Raw genomic sequence first — 23,509 nt, forward strand, 5'->3', positions numbered from 1 at the left:
ACGGGCTCTCTATCACCACCACCAAGCTACAAACTATGAGCATACAACTTCAAGACGGTCTATCAGGGCAGCCTGTGGACAGAGTGCTTGAGGACCTCTTAGTAAGGTTTCTCGTCAATGCTCCAGATGAGGATTTATCCTCGATCGAACGTATCTTCTTTCAAGTCGAGGAGGCCCAGTGGTTTTACTTGGACTTTGTCAGGCAACTCAATCCGCTTTTGCCCACAATGAAAATGAAGTCATTTGCACCAGCTCTTTTATCCAAATGTCCGCTTCTTTGGCGATGGGGTGATCCAAGAGATGCTATCTCCAAGTTCGGAAAGTATAAATCGACAATCCCTGTGAGAGGAATTGCATTGATGAATAAGGAATTGACGAAGATTGTCTTGGTTCAAGGTATGGAATCAGGCTCCTGGTCTTTCCCACGTGGAAAAATCTCAAAAGGGGAAAGTGACTTGGAATGTGCAATTCGAGAGGTGAGGGAGGAGACAGGGTTCGATGCAAAAGCCTACGTCAATGAGAAGGACTTCGTTGAGCGAACCGTCTTTGGTAAGAACATGAAGATCTTTTTAGCTCGCGGTGTACCCGAGGATACTGAATTTGCTGCATTGTCTAGATTCGAGATCTCACTGATCAAATGGTTCGACTTGAAGAAATTGCAAAAATCCTTGAAGAACAATCCTCAAAAATTCTTCGCTGTCGACCCTATTATTAAGGCTTTGACAACCTGGGTTAACAAGAACAAGGGATTGGTTAACGAGGAACAGCTATTGAGAGAAGCGGAGGCGAAGTTAAAGGCTATAATGGGTATTGGTGTCAGTAAGGAGAATGATCAAGCAGGCAGAGAGTTGCTTGACATATTGCAGGGTGCATCTCAGCCGGAATCACAAGCACCACAGCTGGCACCACAGGAAATTCGTCCTCCACAACAGCCGCAGATTCCTAACTTCAATCACCAAGTACCCCTAGGGTACCCCCCTAACGGATTTGTTCCCCAGCAGCCTCTTCCACAAGCATATTATCCAATGCTTCCGCCTGCACATCTTCTTCCTCCTAGGCAACAGCCATTTATGCCACCTGCTCATCTTTTACGACCACTTCAGGAGCCTCAAAGCTTACTGCCTCAAATCCAGCTGCCACACCCCCAAGTGCAAAGTCAAACTCAGCAACCTTCCGCTGAAATTGCACAGAGTCGCCAGCATCCTCAACTGCAGACACCTCAAGATCAACTCAAATCCAAGGGGACAATTTCGGAACCTCCACATGAACTTCCAAAAGATGTCCAACACCTTCTGCAGTATCAAACACAACCTTTGGAGCCTTCAGCACAGAGTCTTTCATTGCCAAAAAGAATTTCGACGTCGAAGAATTCGAAGGAGTTTTTGTCACTTTTGCAACAGGCTCCCAAGGGATCACTGCATGATCAGCTTTCAGAAGCCTCCGTGGAAGCGAAACAACGCAATAGGTCCAGAGCGGATGACCTTCTCAAACTCTTCCAGAAACAGGAGCCAAGTAGAGGCCCACTGGAGAGTGGAGTCAAATCAGAGTCTGCAACTACTACGGAAATGCCACATTCTCAACTAGAGGATGAAGATGCTACCGAACTTGATGCTACAAATCGTTCTACCACACCAAAGAAAATCACTTTATTGAAGCGGGACAAAGATCAAAACGCATCGGCCACTTTACTCGGACTACTTGGAAAAAAGCCACCTACCAGAGACGAAGACGCATCTTCTAAGTCAAGATCCCCGGCTCCTCATCCAGCTTCGAAGCCTACTGAGCCTCAAGCTAAACCTCAGGAACCAGAAAACCCTTCTAGTACATTATTGGACATCCTCAATGGCAAAAATACCAGTGCCTCTGCTGCTTCAAACCCTGTTTCATCTCCCCAGCCGGTTTCTCTGTCTGCTTCAGCGGATCTCCTAGGAATTTTGAAGAAGGGTAAGGATTCTAACAGTACAAACCAAGCACCTAAGCAATCGGATAAACCAATTCGTCTCGCTAAAAAGAGCGCAGAGACACCCATTGACCTTAAAGCCATTTTGACTGGGGAAGGTTCCAGATCTGGAAGCACTCAGCAAAGTAACACTAGCTCGCCTGTGACAACAACTTCCAAGGCGAATAAACCTGGAAACGATATCTTGGACATCCTTAACAGGAAATCGGCCACTCCAGACACTGTGAGAATTACACCTCAGCAGTCACAAACGCCAGAGAACTTTGAAGATTTCGAGGATTTCGAAGACTTTGATAATTTTGAAGACGATGGTGAATTCACCGACTCGCAGGTGAAACCATATGTCGAAAGCACAGATGATGACGATTTTGAGGATGCTCACGCAGTTCCTCAAGCAGCTCACAGTACGGGTGACTCGAGCTCATCAGCCACATATCAGCTGAAGCCTGATGGTCTTCAAGATATCTATGGCACAAGCAATGAAACCATCAACTTACAAAACGCCCTTCCTCCGCAACGTCCACAAAATGAGAATGGCGCCAACTTACTTGCATTGTTAGGAAAGAAGCCTCCCTCACAAGTAGCTCATTTGGGAGTTCCTAAACCCGCAGATAACGGACGAAACGAGTTGTTGAACATTCTTAGACGCGGGCCATCAAATACCTAATAATACGTGATGCTACACGCATCAAATTTGACCTACAGCCAATTTTTGATTAAATTCCGAAGAATGCATTAGTATCTTTGAGCTTGTGCTTCGGTTTTCTTCTGGGCACTCTCTGAGTAATAGCCGAATCGGCTATTGTGGACTTATGGGTAGTGGTCAGCGATTTAACATCGCGTACGGACAACTTCGGTGGACTTGAAACGCCTTCCCTCCTTATGTAGACGAACAGATTGGACACCGGTCGCAGCATGGAAGATTTCTCTCTTGATCTCCAAGTATCCCCAAGTTTGCAGTAGAAAGTTTTAGAATCTCTGAAGTCGACACAATCCTTATACATTTTGATATCCCAGATTGGAGAGTTGGTTGGAATGTTTAGTTTATCGGTGTTTCTCAGAAGATAGTGAGCGCTCATGGTCAAATTGTATTTCAGGAGCATACTGTAGTGAGCGCTGTGAGCCAGCAAAAGATACCAGTTCGAATCAGGCACTGGAATCTCTGGCTTTCCCTCTAGACGAGCTTCAAATGTTGATTTGGTAAGGGCTCTGATGTCTGTGGATATGAAGCTGAGCTGAACCAGCAGCTGCCTTAAAAATTCTAGAAAACCCCGATCCGAAACATTAGGGCAATTAACAAGGCGTAAAAGCCCGAGTTTCGAAAGATCTTTGAACCTTATGGCTCGACCCAAAGTGTACAAAAACTGATCATCTACCCAGTCGTTGTGGGATAGATCCAAGCCTGCGAGGTTTGGAGTATTGCAAAAGTTTAAAACCTGTGATTTTCCCAAGTCCTTGAGCGATGAACAGTCCAAGATGACGTGGGCATCCAAGCCCGCCAAAAATCCCACGAAGTCTTTATGCGAAATGTTTGCAAAAACATTGTCTATTCTATGGCTGCGAACAGGTATCACAGCAGATGCAAGGGCAGAAGAGCGTGGACCGATATCTGTCAGATGCGTGTTATGGCATTTGAATCCAGGCATTGAGCCGAATTGTTTCGCAAACATCTTGAAAATATAAGGTGAGTCCAAGTTCCACTGACAAATAACCTCCCACACATATCTCCAGCACGTCCAGGAGCAGGTAGTTAAGTAAGAGGGTTCCAAAGCGTCCGCATTTTCAGCCAAAACCAGAGCACATATGTCCTTCAATGACGGAATCCTATCATGTCGATGTTTAACTTTTAAGGGTTCACTTTGTGGGCAGTATTGCCACATATATGGAGCTGCTCCCGATGCATCAAAGTCAGGTTTTGGAGGTATGTACTGACTGGGTTCTGGAGGTTTCAAAATGACGCCCTTTTTTCTGACTCTCGGACGGAAAGCTTTTCGTCTTGCTGATTTGCGATTATAACGTCGCCGATTGAACATCGAATTGTGTACTTGAATAAATAAGAAAGTCTGGTTGTTTGGGTTGGACCGTTATCTTGATATGTACGGGTGCAAAGCTTGATGCTCATCACCAACTGGAAAGTTAGATAAAGGAAGGCTTTCTATATCAGCACACACCGGACACAAAATGAAGCTTGACACGTCGCATATGCGGTACCTTACCGCCGACGATTTTCGTGTCCTTCAAGCTGTTGAGCTTGGTTCCAGAAATCACGAGTTGGTGCCCACCCAGATCATCCACTCTGTGGGAGGTCTTAAATCACCTTCTGCTACAAACAGATCTCTCGGAGACCTTGCCAAACTCAAACTCGTGGCCCGTTTAAGAAATGCAAAATATGACGGTTGGAGACTCATGCACACGGGCTTCGACTATTTGGCCTTGAAGACCATGTTGAACAGAAACTCCCTTTACTCGGTGGGAACTACCATTGGTGTTGGTAAAGAATCCGATATTTACTCTGTGAGTGACCCTAACGGTACACAGAAGGTTTTGAAAATTCACCGTTTGGGTCGTACTTCTTTCAAGACCGTCAAGAACAATCGTGACTATTTGAAAAACAGAAATACTTCCAGCTGGATGTACTTGAGTAGACTCGCTGCGGAGAAAGAGTACGAGTTCATGAATATTCTTTACAATAACAATTTCATCGTGCCAACGCCATATGACTACCTGCGTCACTGTGTGTTGATGGAATGGATTCAGGGATACCCTATGAAGCATATGAAGAAGTATACCACATACAAGAAGTTATATTCCGAGTTAATGAAGTTCATCGTGAAGTTGGCCAACCACGGCTTGATCCACTGTGATTTCAACGAATTTAACATTATCATCAGGAACGAACCAAAGAACGGATACGATTTTGTTGTCATCGACTTCCCTCAGTGTGTCTCTATAGAGCACCCTGATGCTAAGTTTTATTTTGACAGAGATGTCGAGGGCATACGAGCATTTTTTGAAAGAAAGTTCAACTACGCACCTGGCCATGATGCTACCATGTTTGACACTGAGGGTTATGGTGAGGGCTACAAGTACGGCTATCCCAACTTCATCAGAGATGTCAAAAGAGAAGCTGACCTTGATACTCAGGTGAAGGCCTCAGGATGGACGTCTAACAAAACAAGGGAGAGCAGGGACTTGGAAGATGCTGTTCTGGGAATGAGAGGTTTAGACTTGGAAGACGATGAGGAGAATGAGGCATCCGAGGTAGAAGAGGAAGAGGATGATGAAGATGACGCGGAAGATCTCTACGACGAGGAAGAATACGACGAGGAGGAGGAAGAAGAAGAGGATGACCTACAAGAAGATAACGAGAAAATTATTGAAGCCATCTCTGCGGGAAACCAGAATCTCAAAATGGATAAGTTGGGTAACTACATATTAGATGAATAGACTTACAACGGTATCTTGACTTAACTTTATTGCCCTTAATAAACAGATGGAAAGGTTTTTATACACGAATTATCACATCCTTCTTATAGTTTTCCACGATGCTATGTTTAACGAGTGGCCATACCCTTGGTGACGGCTCTCTTCAAGGCCAACTCAGCCTTTCTGTAGTCCTCACCAGAAGACTCCTCAATCTCCAAGGTCTGCATGGCGTCAGAAAGAGCAGACTCGATCTTGTCCTTAGCAGACTTCTTCATCTTGGCGGACAAGACTGGGTCGGTGACAGTAGACTCGACGGATGCAACGTAAGCCTCCAACTTCTGCTTCTGCTCGTGTCTCTTAGCGAAAGCATCGTCGGCGTTCTTGAACTTCTCAGCGTCGCTGATCATCTTCTCAATCTCGTCAGTAGACAATCTACCGATAGAGTTAGAGATGGTGATGTTGGCGGATCTACCGGTGGACTTCTCAACAGCGGTGACCTTCAAGATACCGTTGGCGTCAACCTCGAAGATAGACTCCAAGACTGGCTCTCCAGCAGGCATAGGTGGGATGTTCTTCAAGTCGAACTCACCCAACAAGGTGTTCTCAGAACAGTTGACACGCTCACCCTGGTAAACTGGGAACTGGACGGTGGTCTGGTGGTCAGCAACAGTGGTGAAAGTTCTTCTCTTGATGGTTGGAACAGTAGAGTTTCTTGGGACAACTGGAGCAAAGACGTTACCCTGCATGGCGACACCCAAAGACAATGGGATGACATCCAACAACAACAAGTCCTTGGTGTCCTCAGAAGTGGACTGACCGGTCAAGATGGCACCCTGGACAGCGGCACCGTAAGCAACAGCCTCATCAGGGTTGATGGACTTCTCCAAAGACTTACCGTCGAAGTAGTCAGACAACAACTTCTGGATCTTTGGGATTCTGGTAGAACCACCGACCAAGACAATCTCGTCAACAGCAGACTTGTTGAGCTTAGCGTCCTTCAAGACCTGCTCAACTGGCTCCAAAGTAGACTTGAAGAGGGCAGCGTTGATGTCCTCGAATCTGGCTCTGGAGAGGGTAGCGCTGAAGTCCTCACCCTCAAACAAGGAGTCAACCTCGACGGTGGTGGAGGTGACAGAGGACAAGGTTCTCTTGGCACGCTCACAGGCAGTTCTCAATCTTCTCAAAGCTCTGGAGTCACCGGAGATGTCGTGACCAGTCTTCTTCTTGAAGTCAGCCTTGAAGAAGTCCAACAAGTTGGTGTCGAAATCCTGACCACCCAAGTGAGTGTCACCAGCGGTGGACTTGACGGTGAAAACACCACCAGTGATGTTCAAAAGAGAAACATCGAAAGTACCACCACCCAAGTCGAAAATCAAAACGTGTCTCTCCTTGTCGGACTTACCAGCACCCAAACCGTAAGCAATAGCGGCGGCAGTTGGCTCGTTGATGATACGCAAGACGTTCAAACCAGCAATGGCACCGGCGTCCTTGGTGGCCTGTCTCTGGGCATCGTTAAAGTAAGCTGGGACAGTGACAACGGCCTTCTCAACCTTCTTGCCAATCTTGGCCTCAGCAATCTCCTTCATCTTGGTCAAGACCATAGCAGAAATCTCCTGAGGAGAGAAAGTCTTGGACTCACCCAAGTACTCAACCTCAACGAGGGGGTTGCCGTTGGACTCGACAATCTTGAAAGGCCAGGCCTTGATGTCCTTCTGGACGTTCTCGTCGTCGAAAGCACGACCGATCAAACGCTTAGCATCGAACACAGTGTTCTTTGGGTTCAAAGCGGCCTGGTTCTTGGCAGCGTCACCGATCAATCTCTCCTCAGCAGTGAAAGCGACGAAAGATGGAGTAACTCTGTTACCCTGCTCGTTGGCGATGATCTCGACAGCGGAGTCGTAAGTAGCAACACACGAGTAAGTGGTACCCAAGTCAATACCAATAGCACCCTGGAAAACACCGTCAGCCATTTTTGATAATGTGAACTAAGAAAGAAGTGGTGATGGAGGTGAAAAAATTTTGGTGCGGGTCCTGAAAATTTTGCATCCAGTGGGCATCTAGGAACCGTTGGGTACACCCGTACATCTCTCCTTTCCCTCTGCGGGTGTTACCCGACCAACCACTCGGCTCTACCAGCCGTTGAGACAAAAGTCGTCCAGTGAGAGGCAACAACCTTTTTTCTTAATTTATTTTCTGATACTTCGTATTTCCTATGTTGAAGAGGAAGTAGAGATGGAGCGCCCAATTGCTTAAGTCACTTTCATAGTAGGGTTGTTAATGATGCCCCTGGACTATCCCAATGGCTGAGCTATTGACGTAGGAGCAATAACAGTCGTGATAGCGTTAAAGAATACAAGCTCTTTCCTTCTCTTTTCTCGTTCACCAAACGACTAGTAATCATCTGCTCATTAGACTTCCTCATTGGGTTAGTCGTACCATATTACTTGCATCTATGGCTGCGAAATGCAGTCGGGGCCACCAACGCTAACTCGTTTAATAGCTTATAAGGAGCCGTCTTATCAAAGACTTTGCCTCGGAAACTTGTGAGTCTGTTCCTTTCAAAATCAACTCCTGTTGATAGTCGCTTCCTGACATTCCCTTCAACTGCATGAGTTTAGCTGGAGCAATGGGTGGGATGGTGATATGGCAGCATGACTGCTCTCTGATTCTCTCAATTCGTTTTCCACAAGATCCAATAATGTAAGATATCTTGTTTCTTGGAAGTAGCACAACATCAGTAATCTCATGTGAGCTGCCAGGTCTCAATTCCATCTCCAGATCCGGTGATACTTCCTCAATCAGAGCCGGCGGCGTAAGCTGGAATAGCGACATGCTACATAAGGCAGAGCAACGAACCCACTCCCTTGGAGCCACCATGCCTATAGCTTTAACGCCACCATTCGATGACCCGCCACTGTTGTGAATGTTATTCAACAAATCACCAAGGATATAATCGTTGCCTGCTAGGACGATCTCCCACAGGTCTGGTGCTAACTTTTTCATTTCGGCAAACGGGGAGTCAAATGGGGTTTTCGTAACAAGAGTTGCTTTATGCTGAATCTTCTTCACCACCTCAACCACCTCACGCGTGGAGAAGGTCGATTTAATGTAGTTCATCACCTCCATTTCGAACATGGGGAGGTTCACTTGGAAAGAGAGTTCCGTCAGGGAATAAACAAGGATTTCAGTGCCAAAGGAGCCGCAATTCATGATATGTGGTTCTGGGTTCAAAATGGGTGCTGTTTTATTTGACATAATTTGACGGACAACTTTTTGCAGCCAGGCGCACCCTAACCCAGATGAAACAAGCCCCACGCATTATCCCGCCAGACTTGAGGGACTTCTCGAACTCCAAAATTTAAAATGGACGGCCTTCCAAAGTAATCTGAATCTCTCCTACTTGTGTCATTTTCTCCCTCTTTCTTGATTCATTCACTTGCCCCCACCAATATCCCTACGATCAACATCGACATTCTCATCTAGACATTATTTATCAGCTTCTATGCGCCTTTGGCAATGCTTTTCTCCTCATATAGCCGCCTGGCTACACCGTACAAAAACATGTACTGGAAGACTGTCTGAACCATCATCATCCTCTGGTTGCGAAGCTTGGTAGTTATATCGAACACAGGGTCATCAATGTCCAGCGCAAAGAAAGTGGGCCCATTGAGCAAGTAATCTATGGCGATGTATGTGCCTGTTCTCCCCACACCAGCGGAACAGTGAACGATGGGTGCTATCCGAGGGTCCTTCTCAAGGATTTTCCGAATCTCCAAAGAAAGAGCGAGAATCGGGTCCATCAGATCGGGGACCTTGTTATCCTCCCACCTCTGGAAATAGAAATGGAGAACTTTTTTGGAGGTAGTCGGTGAGTCCAATCTGAACTCTGAGAGAATGAGGTCTCCGTTGTGAATTCTTTCGCTGCTCTTCCAAGTAATCTTCAATTCCCCGGGAGAGATCCCTTCTGACCTCAAGGTTTCACTGAAATCCCAAGTAGGGTCTTTAGCATCGGGCCAGTAGTGGCTGCACTTCTCTCTTCCATTCTCAACCAAGGGTGTCATCATCGCTACCACCACGGTATCAACTTTCTGCAATTCAGCCTGGTGAAATGCCATAGCCCAGAAATGTGGAATTGTATTGAGCAACGGGCCTTGAGCAGCGATGTAGTTGAACCCTCCGGCCAAGTTTATATGAGACGCATTGATATAGTCTGATCTTGCTCCAGGAAGTACGGGTAAAGCGACCCTAGTTTTGTCGTACGGGAACACATTCAGATATCTGTTTCTCTTAGCATTTATCTTCTTCTGTCCTTCTAGCATGGCCCACTCAGAGTCCACTTTTTCGAAAGCATCGTCTAGATGTTCGTCACAGACTTGAGATATTCTGAGAAACCTAGCCCTTTGCTCTGCGGGGCTCAATTGAAGAAATGCCGGTGCTGGAGACATCTGACGTTTGGAAAGAAACCTGAGTAAACTCAATGCGAATGTGCAAGAAGATACGACTGGTATATCCAGTGATTTGCTATTGGCAATGTGTGGGCTCTAAAAAGTGAATCTGCAGTCCAAGGCAGGGTCTTGCAGATGCGTTGTAGGAGCCACTTCAGAGGTCCAAGAAAAATCATAAATTTTTGACCGATCTACGCGGTTACAGAAAATGCTCTTATTGGCTTCCTATACTACTGCCGTGGTCCCTAGACAGCAGCCTAGACCAAAAGGGAGTAGATCTGGCTCTTCAAATTCTCATCAACTTCGGGCTTATCTTCAAGAACACCGGCAGTCTTGAGCACCTTGGATGTGTTCAGTACCACTCTTTCCCAGTCAATCTCCTTCTCACCCAACTGCTCGTTGAACTTCACAGTCTTCAACCACTCGCGAGCATCTTCTGCAGAGTAATCGAGGTTTGTGGAGATATGCTTGACAGCTTCTTCGGGATTCTGCAAGAAGAAATCAATTCCCTTTCTGACAGCTCCAAGGAACTTTTTCACCTCCTCGGAGTCTGTCTCTTTTCTCACAGTCACCACCCAGGAGGGCCAAGGTGTGTAGATTTCACCAATTCTCTTGATCTCGCCAGAGTCGTAGTATTTCTTTGAGGTGAAGTGCTCCCACATGAATGCCTCGGCGTGCTTTGGCTCACCATCCTCAGAGAACTTTTCATTGACTGCGTCTCTCAAGTTCTTGAAATTTGACAAAACAGGAAAGTCGCTGAAGTACGGAGTAGGGAATTTGAGTTGAAGACCAAGAACAAAGGACATCACATAAGAGCCCAGGCCGATTCGGGATACACCAATCCGCTTTCCTGCTAGGTCTTCTGGTTTCGTGACATCGTCTCTGTTTACACCCGAGGAGATTGCCCAGCAAAGGGGACTTTCAACATAAGTTCCAATAACGTTGATTTTGTCGTTGCCCTTGCCAATATCGCTGACAAATGCCTCTGTGAGTCCAATTGCCACATCCACTTCTCCCTCGTTTAAAAGCTTAATGAGTCTTCCGCTACCCTCAATTACAGGCACAAACTTCACTTCAATTCCAGCTTGGGTGTAGTAGCCATTGTCTTGAGCGAAAAACAAAGGCGTCAGGAAATGCTCAGGGATATATGCTACCGTCAACATGGTGCCGATGCTCACAAATCCATTGATCCTCTCATACATACTCAGGCTGTGGAGAAATCGGTGCACGTGACGAACTCAACGAGAACTTACACTAGATTGTCTACGCCGTAGCATTTATATATACCCAGGACCCATGATAATTACGCCTAACGGCCAAAGTCGAGGACACATCGATTGAGTGACTCAAAAGCCTGGTACGGCCGCACCACGCCGAGAGGCCTCCCAATAAGCAAATGGCCCCATACCATACTCTACCTTCAGCAGCAACTCTGGTTGTTGGTTCTCTGTGCTGCATTGCCGCTCAAGTCGATTCTGCCGCCCTCTTGAGGCCTGGTGGCCTCAGAAGCCTGCGGCTTGGCCTCGGGGATCTTGGAGCCTATCGCCACAAACACATCGTTCACATTGTGAGACGTCTTGGCTGAGGTCTCAAAGAACAATAAGCCCTCTTCGTCTGCCAACAGTTTGCCTTCCTCTGCGCTCACCTTACGCAACGAGTCATCATCATCGTCATTCTCGTCAGCAACCAAGTCATACTTGTTGCCCACCAATGCTATGGTGATATCCTTCGATGCCTGTTCGTGCAACTCTTTGACCCAGTGTCTGGCCTTGATAAACGAGGCTGGTTTGGTAATGTCGTAGACTACCAAGGCCGCTTGGGCATTTCTGTAGTACATGGGTGCCAAAGAAGCAAATCTCTCCTGGCCTGCGGTATCCCAGATTTCGTATTTGATTGTTCTTTCACCGATGGTACACTTTTGAGTGAGGAAAGCAGCCCCGATAGTAGGCTCCTTGCTTTCCTGAAAGTCGTTCGACACAAACCTCATTACGAGGGAGGACTTGCCGACAGCAGCCTCTCCTAAAAGCACCAACTTAACCGAGGTAGCCGAGCTCATGGTGTATATTCAGTTTATGGGGTTCGGGTGGCTAGAATATCGAGTGTGATCTAGGTGGGTCAGGAGTTAACAGGGCGGTACTTGTAGCGCTGGTCTGTGTGCACTACCTCAACCGATAAGATTGCCAGGTTTGCAGCAGCCCCTCGAGGGGCAACAATAACGAGATGTTCAAAATTATCTTTGGAATTATTTTGGGGAAGATTTTTTAATAAATAGTTGCGGGCTTGGCGAAAACTTTTTGGGTATTCCGGCAGAATAGATGAGTTGATGCCGCATATTCTCATGACATGTGGGTAGTGGCACTAGCATTCACCGGTATGTCTCTTGGGCCTTAGGACAGCATACACAGCAGTTCTTTTCACTAGCTTTCAGCAATACCTTCATTTTCAGCAGAGTCTTATAGTAACTCAACAATTTCACATGATTCTTAAATGAGGTTCAGTGGCGAAGCGACCAGAAGGCGGCGGCCTGGTGTCTTTAGGGGTCAATCTGTGACTCTGCGTTTCCAATGATCACAACATATAAACATGACAAGGGCCTCGAAATCCAGAAAAGAAGCCAAGTATATTGTCTTTATTGACGAGAAGCTGGCAAACCGATGAATCCGACTGCATTGACGTCGGTAGAACAGCTTGCACCGCTAGGAGACGTCCATGAACACGCCGATCAAACGAGTTCGAAGTTTTTCGACATTGAATCGACGATAGCGCTGTTTTCTTTTCTTGGCCAATGTAGGTTAGAATTGACCACCTTTCCATTGTGAAATGCTCGTTAAGTGCACCTCACTGTTCGCCTAAGCAAGTCGAGACGCAGGGCAGATTTCGCAGCCACACACACAGGCTTCACAGATGGAAAAACACCAAAGCATTGTCATGGCTTAGATCTCCAGCTTTAGAGATGATTACCAAATTTACTTCTTCGGTTCGTTTCCGCTGGAGTCCTTGTTTGCAGTCGGCTCAGCGTCCTCTGTGGCCGCTTTTGTTAAGGGTCTCTTCTTCGCAACCCAGAACTCGGCGTCATAAACAAAGTTCCCAAGGGCCTTGGGTCGCCACAGTACGTAGTTTGTACCACATCCTGCTCCTCAATCTCAAATCCCATCCGTTTTACGAGACCGATCAATTCGTCCCTCGTCAACTCCATGCCTTCCATTATTGAGTGTGCTTTCTTCCCATCCTTCTCGACCTCAATGGCCCCCAGATCCCCCTCATAGTGCCAAAGCGTAGGTCCCATATTCACCCAGTAACCACCGTCACGAAGGCAGTGATGTATCGTTTTAATGTAATCCAACACATTGTGCGCAGTGTCCAAAAAGAAGCATGTAGCCACGACGTCAAAGGCTCCTTCGTTCTCTACCCTAAAGTCACTGGCAGCAGCATCCTCAGTGTAAGCTTCGCTTACAGCTAAATCGCGTGGACCATAGAGGTCTACAAACGACCCAGCAGCCATAGACATGAGATCAGCGGCATCAGGGTTCTCGTAAATAGACGTTGGGGTCTCGTCAGGAACAGAGACGGGGCGTACTTGAAACAAACGTCTCAGAACATGCAGCAGTTTAAAAATATAAGGAAACACCGTGTGTGAGTGTGCCATGGGCATTCGGTTAAGCACGTATCCCAGTGCTAGTAACATATGATAGCTCACCTCATTTCCCTGAGTCCAGTAACCCTTGCGTACAAACTCGAACACGAGACGTCCAAGGCCGCATCCAGGGACAAGAACTTTGCCGTTTTTAATTCTTTTTTGTACCGCCTCTATAATCTTGTTGTAGGTTGTTTCTCTCTCTACCTCACCATCGCTACTCCACTCTCGTGAAAGTTGTAGAAGCGTCAGCCGAACCTTATCATGGTCTTGTGGGGTACATTTGGTCCATTGGTCTGGCGATGCAGTAACACCCCAATCTTCGGCAGCAGTAAGAGCCAATTGCTTGGTGAATGAATCGTTGATTCCTAAGCATTGTTCGAGATTGCTGAGAAGCTGGGGATAGAAGTCCAAAAGATTCTGCTCATCGGACGAAAGGGACTTGTATTTGATCAGTTTAGGCTTGTACACTTGCTGATACAGCCAGCGGTCGAAGGTGTAGAACGCATATAGCGTGGAGGTTAAGGCGTTGTACTCGTCCATAGGTTGTTGTTGATACGCGCGCTACTACAAGAATACTCTCCAAACCCATATTTCATAATAAATAAGTATCAGAGTTCCGGAAACAAGTCATGCTTCAACAAGCCATTGGCCTGGAGCAGGAGCATGTCAACCTCACCGTCAGCTCCATCATTCTCTGGAGGACGTGGGGTTGCCAATTTGGCTCCGGGACTCTGCGGATCCACTATCTGCGGATAGTGGGACAGTGTGATGTAAGTATCCTTAAATGACAGAATTGGGTATTCCAGAAGCCCAATGAGCTCGTGGAATTCCTGCCTTGTCTCTTCGATATTGGTGATTGAGTTCCGCCACTCCACAGCGTTATAGATGGGGATCATTTGCCGAACTTTCTCCTCGTACACCAAATTACGGTACAAGATTGCCGTTCTGATGGTGAGGAAAGTAATCAAACGCACACAGTACGCAGCCAAATACTGAAGCTCGGGTACAAACTCGTTGTACGAATCATGCGGTACTGAAGCACGGCTCAGGTCCTTGAGCTCTTCCAAGATCGTCGTCGTGTTGTAATTGGCAAACACATCCAACATGAGCGGCGAGTCAAAGTCTCGAAGAAAGAGGAAACGAACTTGCGGTACGACCGCAAAAATCGCCTTCCGAAACACTCGGTAGAATAGGTTGAGCACTTTCTCAAGTCCCTCCGCACACCCGTTAGCTGCCAAAAATCTTGGAGGCTGGAGCTTGGACCAGCGATTGAACATAGTGAAGAGGACATCTTCCTGGTATTCAATGTCGTCCATGTGCGAATCCAACGCTGGAAGGTGGTGTCTGATGGAATCTTTTGAAAACAGCAATAAATCGTTATATTTTCTTCTCAAGAACACCAAGTTGCCACCACCATGCGTCTGTGCCCGCTCAGCACGATCAAGAAGGGAGCCAAATCTCGCAAACATGCTTTCAAACTCATACAAAAACAGTGTTCCATAGCCTGGCAAGTATACTGTTCTTGCAACGTTTGTCATTAATTGCATATGAATTGGGATGAGCCTGGGAGGCTCAATACCCTGGCGAGTTGACTGATGCAACGTATAACTAAGCACCAGGAACATGCCATCACGGAAGCAGGTGGTCGAGTGTGCCGTGGCACCTGGATCGTAAATTGACATGAGCGACAAAATATATGACACTGAGGCCGCCATCTCTGGATCACCATGATGATTGAGCAATGAGCGCAATCCCTTGATCACAGTGGCATAATGTTGAATCAGATGAACCAAGAGCATGTTTCTTGTTTTGGTAAGCAGCACAAGAGCATCGAACCGCGTGTCCAGCTCTGCTGAGAAGACATTCGTAATGAGATAATTCGTAGTGAGGTTTATCAAGCACAGAAACATCACACCCGACTTGAATGCCTTGTAGATGAAGTAGCCGATCCACACATGGTATAAGCTTCTGATCTCGGGTAGAGTAGACACACCTTTGGCGATTCGTGGCGCCAACGTTGCGGTGGTGTTGTAGAGAAGCTCCTCATAGTTAGTGGTATGTCTGGCCCGCACTTTAAATCTCTTACGAGAAACTTGTGCTCCTGGAAGCGCTGGTCCCGGTGATATCGGCACAAATGAGGGAGCCGAGTCCGATGATATCAAACTCACTGATCGACGTGTGACCTCTGGGGAACGAAATACATCCCTGGCTGCTGCGAATGGGCCTGTGGGACCCTGTGATCGTTGGTACTGCAAAAGATCCAGGATATTATCCGTTCCAGGATACTCGCCCTCCCATTCCATGTTACCTGGGGTAACCGAGGAGCTGTTGTGAATGGAATATACTGGGTATATGATCTTGGTCGCGTCTCCCGTGGTCAACAAGTTGTCAAAATTTTGGGTGATGGCGTTATGCTGAAAATTGAGAACATCCAGAACGCCACCAGGGAGCGTGCTTTGGCCAGATACTTCGTCATTCATCTCGATTAGAACATCGCCAGGGATATGGTGGTCCAAGAAGTTCTGGCTTTCCATGGGCAAGATGTCTGTGTCCAATGCCATCAAATGTACTGGCTCCTGATGGAAGTCTGAGTGAGACTTCTCCCGAGCAGATGGTTCGGCGTCATCTAGACGGAGACTAGCAAGGCCTTTTCGGTCAGACTCCTCGGCCTCAGCCAGAGCCTCTCTCGAAAACGGCAGGTCAGGTTCCTTCTTGACTTCTGGAGGGGCTTTCTTTCGCAGTAGGTCCTGATCGGACAGTCTTTCGTTGATTCTGTTCTCAAGCCTCTTCACCTGAGCCAGCTTTGCTCTGTGGAAGTCCTCAAGCTGTTTTTCACTATAGTCCATATACTCGCAGCGTGCGCCATGTTTGATACAATTAGTGCAAGCGGGTAAATTTTCAGGACACTTGACTCGACGGCGCTTACAAGTGGCACAACCTAGCTTGCTGTTTTTGTGTTTTTTTCTCGAAAGCCCTTTCTTTTCCTCGCCCATTGATGTATGTGAACCCTTTGCTTGTTGAAATGTGGAGACTGGCGGCAATCGCGCACATAGTGCGGACACACGGCTATATAAAGTAAGCTCTGCTTTGAACGAGCCCGGATGCAAGATCTCCAACAGACAGAGAAGGGCCACTAAAATGGGCATGCATCCTTGCATCAAAGTGAGTCATGAAACGAGAAAAACAACAATATAATGTATCGAATTTGCCTTCCTCATTGCTAGCCCTATGTTAAATGAAATATCCTGTCTGGACTAGCTGCGATTGTCCGACTAAGTCAGCGACAAGTCATGAAAGTCACTTATGCGGTTATTCTCACATCTGAGGCAAGAAGGATCGCACCGTGTTTTCGCAGCCATGCCCATCGCATCTAGGCATAGGCATGCAACTGCCCTTTTCCTCATAATTGGGGGACCGTGGGGGCGCCTTACTCGGAGTTACTGGTGACAGCTGGCCGAGATCTCTGAAAGAGCGTGGCTTATAGTAGCGGAAAATACCGGTGGAATCTCGAAATGGTATGTCTTTCCTTCAACTTTCTCTTTCTTTTTTTTTTTTTTTTTTTTTTTTCTTCATATTAGCCTCGGTCCTTTTTACATCCGCTCCGTCCGTTTCCGTCCCGTACGCACTCTGTCCTATTTCGGACTATATGCTACAGCTAACTTCGCTGATGTGCATTCAAACCGCCATTTTATTTTTGTTGATGGCATTGATGAGCTCGTTTCCGCTTTTTGAAAAAAGTTCACCGAAAACACGCAATTCCTCAAGACCAGGCGATATCTGTGTCATCAGCTCGGCCTGCCTCTTTCTCATGTATACCTCCAAAACCTTCTCCGGTTGGAAGTCATGATTCAGTAGACCTTTCTCGTAATTAAAAGTCCAAGGTTCGGTACGTCTGGCGACTGCCTGCCGGTCGAGCTCCTGCCGAAGCGCATGGCAGCATTGCAGATCATGCGAAATGTCATCGAAAATCGGGAAATTCTGGACCTCGAGGGTTCCCGTGATGAGATTAGCGGGCTGCATTTCGGCGACGCGAAGCTTGTCGAGTCCGAGTCTCACAATATCTTTGTACTCAAAATCAGCCGGAGCCATTTCCGCTACATGATGAATGTAGTCAGACACCAAAGTGTGGCCAATATGGTACCCAAAAAGAGCTTGACGGTATTCAAAAAACTTGATCATCCGCACCAACCCCATGTCAATTGAATATAATGCTTCAAACTCGTTCATATATTCATAACGAGGTTGCGGAACTTCGAAACCGTACATTGGAGCAATGACATAACATGGATCCAAAAGCATGACACATCGTATTGGTGGGATGCTTTGGGCCATGGCCCTGCCAAGAGCATGGAAAAACAATGAAAGAACCCTATTCAAAATGCTCGTGTTGGGGATCATTGAGAATTTGTCTCCCCTGAAGACCCTAAACCAGTCGTAAGTCAAGTTGTAAATGAGGGTAGGAGACACAAACTTGTAGTCTTCCACCATAGGGTCTATGCCATGCAAGTTCTTGAAGTGGTGGTCGATGGTTCTCATTTGAGGAATGTATTCATGCTGAAGTTTCTTCAAGAACGAACTCATTTCTTGGATATTGTGCTTGAAAATCGGATTCTGCAATGTCTCCATCGTGATAGGTTCGTACTTAACGAGTCCGTTTTCGTGGTTGTAAAGAAGGTCACTCACAATTCTTTTGTAGCTGCTAAATGTATTGGACAATTCAGTGATAGCAGTTATCAGAAAGTCCGGGATGATTGATGCAGTGGAATGAAGATTTAATATCATAATTTCTTGTCTCACGGCCATGCTCACGTCATCAATAGTAGATGCATCGGCGAGTAGTCTTGTCGCTAGCGTGAGGGCACCGGTAAACATCATGCAAAGTGTGGAAACATCAGATGAAGTATTCCAAAAGCACGCCCATGCAGAAAACATGGACATCTTGATGGGATATTCCTGATGATAATTGGCAGTCGATTCACGCAATGCGCGTAAGAGTCTTCCATATGTGACATACAGCAAACGATTAAGTCTCTTGAGGTCATCCGGGTTGTAAAAAAAGTCGGAGTATCTATTTCCTGAGCTTGCAGGACTTAGACTTTGATTGCTCAACGGAGAGGAGCTCGTGGACGTCAGACTTGCGGATGACTGATTACTGATCTCAAATTCTCGGTTCACGATGATCTGCGCGGCTCTTTTGGAGATATTCACAGCTTTATCGATGAAGTAAACAAAGTACAAGTTGAGAATGGATGCCTGATTGAATATGGCAAGCCAAAATTGCTGGTATAGCTGCTCTCTCCAGACCGGCTGGATGATGGCAGTGAACTTATCGTTGGTGAACTCACGAACGTCAACGCGGCCGTTTTTCAAGCCGCGCAAGGCATTCTCAAGAAAGGGATTCTTGAGAGAGGGAGGAACAACAGTTCTGGGGAACCTGGTTGTTCGAAAGACTGCGAGCGGTAGTGGAGTTCCCTGCCTTCTGAACTGGGACGGACTCCGTCTTTTGTGTCCGCTTTTAAATTCATCATTGATCAGCGGTGATATCTCGCGCTTTAACTTGTCGTAAATTTGTGGTGACAGCTCATTGGAACTGTTGCAATCGAATTTGAAGCTGGAAGTTTCCGCGTGGTTACTGTCTGTGTAGTGAGATGGGATTCCAAAGTCTGAACGTTCCGCGCCCATGTTCACTTGAGGTTCAATGTAGCCTGAAGCGCCGAAATCTAGATGCGTGGGCCAGTATGCGTTCTCCATCGATAGGTCCGGTAGGTCGGGAGCAACAGAACTTTCGAACATCGTCAGCAAGTCCTGCCAGGGTTTGAGCTCGGTCCGTTGCATGTCGCGGATGACGCTTATGTCGTTATTATTCAAGTCGCTGAAGAGAGCGGAGTAGACCTGGGACCTGAAGTTTTCTGAACTGTTGGTGAAGACCGAGGGGGGCATCTGGACGCCATTAGAGGGCTTTCTCAGCCGTAGCGTAGACTCCAGGGCAAAAACCGGGTTCCTGTCCGAGCTTCTCTTGCCCAGATGCGTGTCCAGCAGCGATGTGGGTTTGTTCGACGGTTCCAGTGGATCTAGGTGGAGCTTCTCCTTGTTCTTCCGTCTTATATGGTCCAACCGGTCCTGGGGAAGTCAAGGTAGCCGCATCGGTGGTTTTTCTTGACACAGTTGGAACAACTAGGAAGTTCCTCCGTACATTTGATTCGTTTAGCCCTACAGTTCGGACAGCCATCTCGCGAGTTTTTATGGGTTCGCCTTGTCTTCCTCTCTGGCTTGACCATGCCTGGAGATCGCGACATTTGCTAGGGGCAGATAAATCAGCGGTAATTTTGTATTGGGTTTCTGTTAGAGATGCCGCAAGTGGCAAGCGGCTAGTGATTGTGAAGGAAAAAGTAGGTTAATTTCGGACTCCAGTTATGTCTCGTCTATAGAGTGCGGTACCTCGTTGATGTTAGTTAAAGAGTGAGGTGGACAGGTTTTCTAGTGTTTATTGGCAGAAGCAGTTCGCTTTTGTCGTGCTGCATGCAGCCGATGGCCTCGCAAGCGCTCTAAGCGTCCAGGAGAGCAATACGGTACCGAAGAGCCTGATTTCCTTGGCGATGTCTTAGGAAATAAGGAACACAAAGACAGATGCTTTTTTTTTTCTTTTTGTTTCAGTGTGTCGTTCCTGAAAAGATGCGCAAAAGCAAAAGATACTCAGGCTGCCCCCCAGATGCGGCACAATTGCGGGTTTAGTTCGCCAGCGGCAGGGCTCACTAATGTGAAGGATCAAGTGCCTCGAAGGAAGGCGGTTGTCCTGCTTTTTCCATGAAAGCCGGCACCGCAGCGCCTCGGCCGATGACCCGCAGCGCCAAGAAAGTTCTCCATATTTTGTGCTTGGCTGAAAGCTTTGTGCCAAATTTTGACAGCCTTTTTCGAGACTGCGCTCATGCCTTATCTACGAGTTGCTGGCTTTGTTCAAAAGCCGTGCTGCGGGCGCAGCGACTCGTGTGCATCACCCGACGCACTAGGTTCTATGGCTGCAAACCAAGCGAACTATCCAGACACGCATATGAAGCTTCAACATTTCACAATTCGTAATCCTCGGTGAAACCTTGACCTTCGAGATCAGCCAAATGGCGCATCGTGGGTCGCCCGTGTGGACAATTCCATGGTTTATCGAGCTCCGCTAGATGCGCCACAACCGTGTCCATCGTGCCTCGGTTGAGCGCTTGCCCCACTATTATACTCAGGCGGCATGCTCGCAGAGCGATCATCAGATCCACCTTGTTGCAACGTACAATAGATTTTTGCGTAGGCCCGACGTCATGAAGGCGCTGCACTAATTCGTGGAGGTCACTGTCGTCGAAAACCACGTTCTTCAGCACAGGCACCGCCACAAGTTCCACCCGCTTGCCGGGTTCCTGTTGCTGCGCTTCTCTCACTACAAAGCCGTTCTTGCGTAGCTGCTCTTGCTGGTCGAGAACAAGCATCTCGTCAATCGGGGATAGCTCCAACACGCGAGGAATCACAAGCGGTTGCGCTCGGAGCAGAAGCAGCCGGTGAAGCCTTTCATAGTTGAAGATCTCGTCCGAAGCATGCTGGTCCACTATGAAGAGCCTCTCCTCGTGCTTCACCACAATAAAGCCAAGGTTGAATTGTCCGACAACCTCCATGAGCGGGAAATCCAGCTTCTGGATCACAAGTTTCTCTCTCACGTCGTGAACATTCACCAAAGTAGCTTTCTCTTGTTTGATTTTCTCTTTCTTGATTGCTGGCACAGGTTGGATACAACAGCTCAAATCGTACTTGTCAAGCTTGAGTACCCTGCTGATGCCCTTGACGGGTTCGCTATAGGATGTCTTTTTTCCGGGACTTGTGAGGGGACGGTCCGCTGGTCCAAGCGCCGATCCAACTGAGTTAGTCGGGAGTTGGCTTTCATCGACCTCGAATGTCTCATCATGTAGCGAATGCTTGCAATGGTGGCCTTCATGGTCAGAGTTCTCTCCCTCGTCTGTGGCGCACACGCTAGCATTGGCTTCTTCCTGGGATGGTTTTGTTATGCTTTTATTTGATTCATGATCGCTTGTGACACCCGTGTTATCGCCGTCAATTGTCTCGTCTTGTTGCACAAAAAGCTGCGCTTCTTCAGTCAATAAAAAGCTATCATCTGCGGCGTCATCAGAGACATGTATATCGTCGCCTCCCATTGTCACGTTGATCACTTCCACGGCATCTTCTGAGGCCGCATAATCATGCTCTCTCTGATCTGGATTTAGCTCAACTTGTGGAGCCTCGTGGCGCATATCACCAGTTGATTCGCTCGAATCTTGATCGACCTCATCATACGAATCGGGAACTTCTGAACTTTCTCTTGACGGGCTGACATTTTCAGAATAATTTTCCGGCCTCTCCTCCTCAAGTTTGTTAGCTTCCCCTTCGTCATCTTCCTCGTCCACCTGTACTACTTCTTCTCGATCGTCTTCATCCTGTTCCTCTTGGTTTTCCTCTTTCTCTCGTTGTGACTCTTGTTCCTCTCCTGGCTCTTCTCCCTCTGCTTCCTCTCCCTCGTGCATATCAACGGCAGGGGAAGAATTAGACCCAGCATCTTTCAGAATATTATCGCTATTGCTTGAAAATGTTTGAGTTAATGACCTGGATGTTATCTGTTTCAAGCGCTTTGATTTATCTGCATCGGCAAAACTATCAGACAGCGCCTTCCGCTTCCCATCGAGGACCTCCAGGCTGGAGCCTAATCTCACAACACCAAGGTCACTTTTAGGTACCATATTATGCATACCGTCATAGAATTTGGTCACCTCTTCTCGAAGAACCTCGCTTAAAAGATCCTCATTTTGTACCATGACGCTTCTCTTATCTGGTGTAACATTTATATCGACGAACGTCTGGTCAATCTCAATGTCAAGAACAAAAACCGGCAGCTGCGTGTGATTGAAAGTCTTGTAAACCTCATTTAGTATTTTTGTGAACTTTTTGTGTACCACTGGCCTCTTGTTTACATACAAGAATTGCCTATCCAGAGCTCCTCTGCCCATGCCGAAGGAATAATCCAGTATAAGGCCCTTTAGGCGGAATTTTAGCGATACAGGCACACTTGTCATCCCAAGTTTGAATCTGGCTTCAATGTTCTCGGTTGCAATGTCAATAGGAACGAGGCCATGGGCGCCATTACTTCCATAAACACTCACAAGTGTGTCGAATACAGATGCTCCTCTTCCCTGAGTTCCCATCACCATCGACTTCTTCCCAGTATTGCCACTTATTTGATATACAACAAAACGTACATCTGTATAGAGCAAGAGGTAGCCCACCAAGAGCGATAAAGCCTTCGAGTATTCTTTCTTTGCGTTCTTGGCAAAATACTTTTGTCTCACTGGCAAGCCATAAAATAGGTCATGAACGCTGACAGATGTACCTTTCTTTCCGGAAACAGTCATTTTTTGAGACGTCAACTTACCCATGCTATCGTACTCAAGTGTAGCTTCTTTTGGGTATGTGGAGGATGAGCATGTCGTAATCTTTACTCGTGCCACAGCACATAAGGAAGCCAATGCCTCACCACGGAAGCCCAATGTAGAAACCGATTCTAAGTCCTCGAAACTGGAGAGTTTTGAGGTGTGATGCTTTAAACATAGGGCCTCGTAGTCATCCTTATCTATCCCTTTACCATTATCAATGACATCAATGCCTTTGATCCCGTAGTTGTTGAACACAATCTCGATCTGTTTACTTCCTGCGTCAAGTGAATTGTCAACTAGCTCCTTTACGACGGACTGTATCTCGATGATAACCTGTCCTGATGTGAGCTTGTTCACGTCAGTCGCGTCGATAGACGTGATGGGCATCTCCGCAACGAAAATTTGGCCGGATCAGAAACAATGTTTAGCCAATCAGATCGAAGGAATTTAAGACCAGCTTAACTCAAACGCGTTTGATAAGTTGGATGTTGGAATTTCTTGTGATATTTGTGAAGTTGTAGAAGTTGTATCACGTGCGGAAATCACGAATTCTGTGGTACTGATAAACACTATCAACTAAGGTTGT

General features: G+C 47.1%; 11 protein-coding genes across 11 annotated transcripts; 2 read left to right on the forward strand and 9 right to left on the reverse strand. All coding sequences in view use genetic code 12, as the record gives it.

Annotated features, from left to right (window-relative positions):
* Positions 1-35: 35 nt before the first annotated feature.
* DCP2 (decapping enzyme complex catalytic subunit) lies at positions 36-2,627 on the forward strand (the record flags this gene model as incomplete). Its single annotated transcript, XM_025481279.1, has 1 exon — positions 36-2,627. The coding sequence occupies one exon, from the start codon at positions 36-38 to the stop codon at positions 2,625-2,627; it is 2,592 nt and encodes an 863-aa protein (XP_025335579.1).
* Positions 2,628-2,676: 49 nt separating this feature from the next.
* CXQ87_002787 (uncharacterized protein) lies at positions 2,677-3,630 on the reverse strand (the record flags this gene model as incomplete). The annotated part of the gene is made up of 1 exon (XM_025481280.1): positions 2,677-3,630. One exon carries the CDS (start codon positions 3,628-3,630, stop codon positions 2,677-2,679), a length of 954 nt encoding a protein of 317 aa, XP_025335580.1.
* A 511-nt stretch (positions 3,631-4,141) lies between these two features.
* Positions 4,142-5,407, forward strand: RIO2 (protein kinase; the record flags this gene model as incomplete). The annotated part of the gene is made up of 1 exon (XM_025481281.1): positions 4,142-5,407. The coding sequence occupies one exon, from the start codon at positions 4,142-4,144 to the stop codon at positions 5,405-5,407; it is 1,266 nt and encodes a 421-aa protein (XP_025335581.1).
* Positions 5,408-5,514: 107 nt separating this feature from the next.
* Positions 5,515-7,356, reverse strand: SSB1 (Hsp70 family ATPase; the record flags this gene model as incomplete). The annotated part of the gene is made up of 1 exon (XM_025481282.1): positions 5,515-7,356. The coding sequence occupies one exon, from the start codon at positions 7,354-7,356 to the stop codon at positions 5,515-5,517; it is 1,842 nt and encodes a 613-aa protein (XP_025335582.1).
* Positions 7,357-7,879: 523 nt separating this feature from the next.
* Positions 7,880-8,596, reverse strand: CXQ87_002790 (KH domain-containing protein; the record flags this gene model as incomplete). Its single annotated transcript, XM_025481283.1, has 1 exon — positions 7,880-8,596. One exon carries the CDS (start codon positions 8,594-8,596, stop codon positions 7,880-7,882), a length of 717 nt encoding a protein of 238 aa, XP_025335583.1.
* Positions 8,597-8,886: 290 nt separating this feature from the next.
* Positions 8,887-9,831, reverse strand: PTP1 (tyrosine protein phosphatase; the record flags this gene model as incomplete). The annotated part of the gene is made up of 1 exon (XM_025481284.1): positions 8,887-9,831. One exon carries the CDS (start codon positions 9,829-9,831, stop codon positions 8,887-8,889), a length of 945 nt encoding a protein of 314 aa, XP_025335584.1.
* A 257-nt stretch (positions 9,832-10,088) lies between these two features.
* On the reverse strand, positions 10,089-10,994 carry CXQ87_002792 (uncharacterized protein; the record flags this gene model as incomplete). Its single annotated transcript, XM_025481285.1, has 1 exon — positions 10,089-10,994. The coding sequence occupies one exon, from the start codon at positions 10,992-10,994 to the stop codon at positions 10,089-10,091; it is 906 nt and encodes a 301-aa protein (XP_025335585.1).
* A 257-nt stretch (positions 10,995-11,251) lies between these two features.
* VPS21 (Rab family GTPase) lies at positions 11,252-11,887 on the reverse strand (the record flags this gene model as incomplete). Its single annotated transcript, XM_025481286.1, has 1 exon — positions 11,252-11,887. One exon carries the CDS (start codon positions 11,885-11,887, stop codon positions 11,252-11,254), a length of 636 nt encoding a protein of 211 aa, XP_025335586.1.
* A 910-nt stretch (positions 11,888-12,797) lies between these two features.
* Positions 12,798-14,008, reverse strand: CXQ87_002794 (S-adenosylmethionine-dependent methyltransferase; the record flags this gene model as incomplete). The annotated part of the gene is made up of 2 exons (XM_025481287.1): positions 12,798-12,926; positions 12,956-14,008. The coding sequence occupies 2 exons, from the start codon at positions 14,006-14,008 to the stop codon at positions 12,798-12,800; spliced, it is 1,182 nt and encodes a 393-aa protein (XP_025335587.1).
* A 68-nt stretch (positions 14,009-14,076) lies between these two features.
* On the reverse strand, positions 14,077-16,314 carry ECM22 (Ecm22p; the record flags this gene model as incomplete). Its single annotated transcript, XM_025481288.1, has 1 exon — positions 14,077-16,314. One exon carries the CDS (start codon positions 16,312-16,314, stop codon positions 14,077-14,079), a length of 2,238 nt encoding a protein of 745 aa, XP_025335588.1.
* Positions 16,315-17,143: 829 nt separating this feature from the next.
* On the reverse strand, positions 17,144-23,310 carry CXQ87_002796 (uncharacterized protein; the record flags this gene model as incomplete). Its single annotated transcript, XM_025481289.1, has 2 exons — positions 17,144-19,588; positions 20,788-23,310. The coding sequence occupies 2 exons, from the start codon at positions 23,308-23,310 to the stop codon at positions 17,144-17,146; spliced, it is 4,968 nt and encodes a 1,655-aa protein (XP_025335589.1).
* Between the last annotated feature and the right edge of the window lie 199 nt (positions 23,311-23,509).

The sequence above is a fragment of the Candidozyma duobushaemuli genome, assembly GCF_002926085.2.
Source record: "Candidozyma duobushaemuli strain B09383 chromosome Unknown B_B09383, whole genome shotgun sequence".
Classification (NCBI taxonomy): domain Eukaryota; kingdom Fungi; phylum Ascomycota; class Pichiomycetes; order Serinales; family Metschnikowiaceae; genus Candidozyma; species Candidozyma duobushaemuli.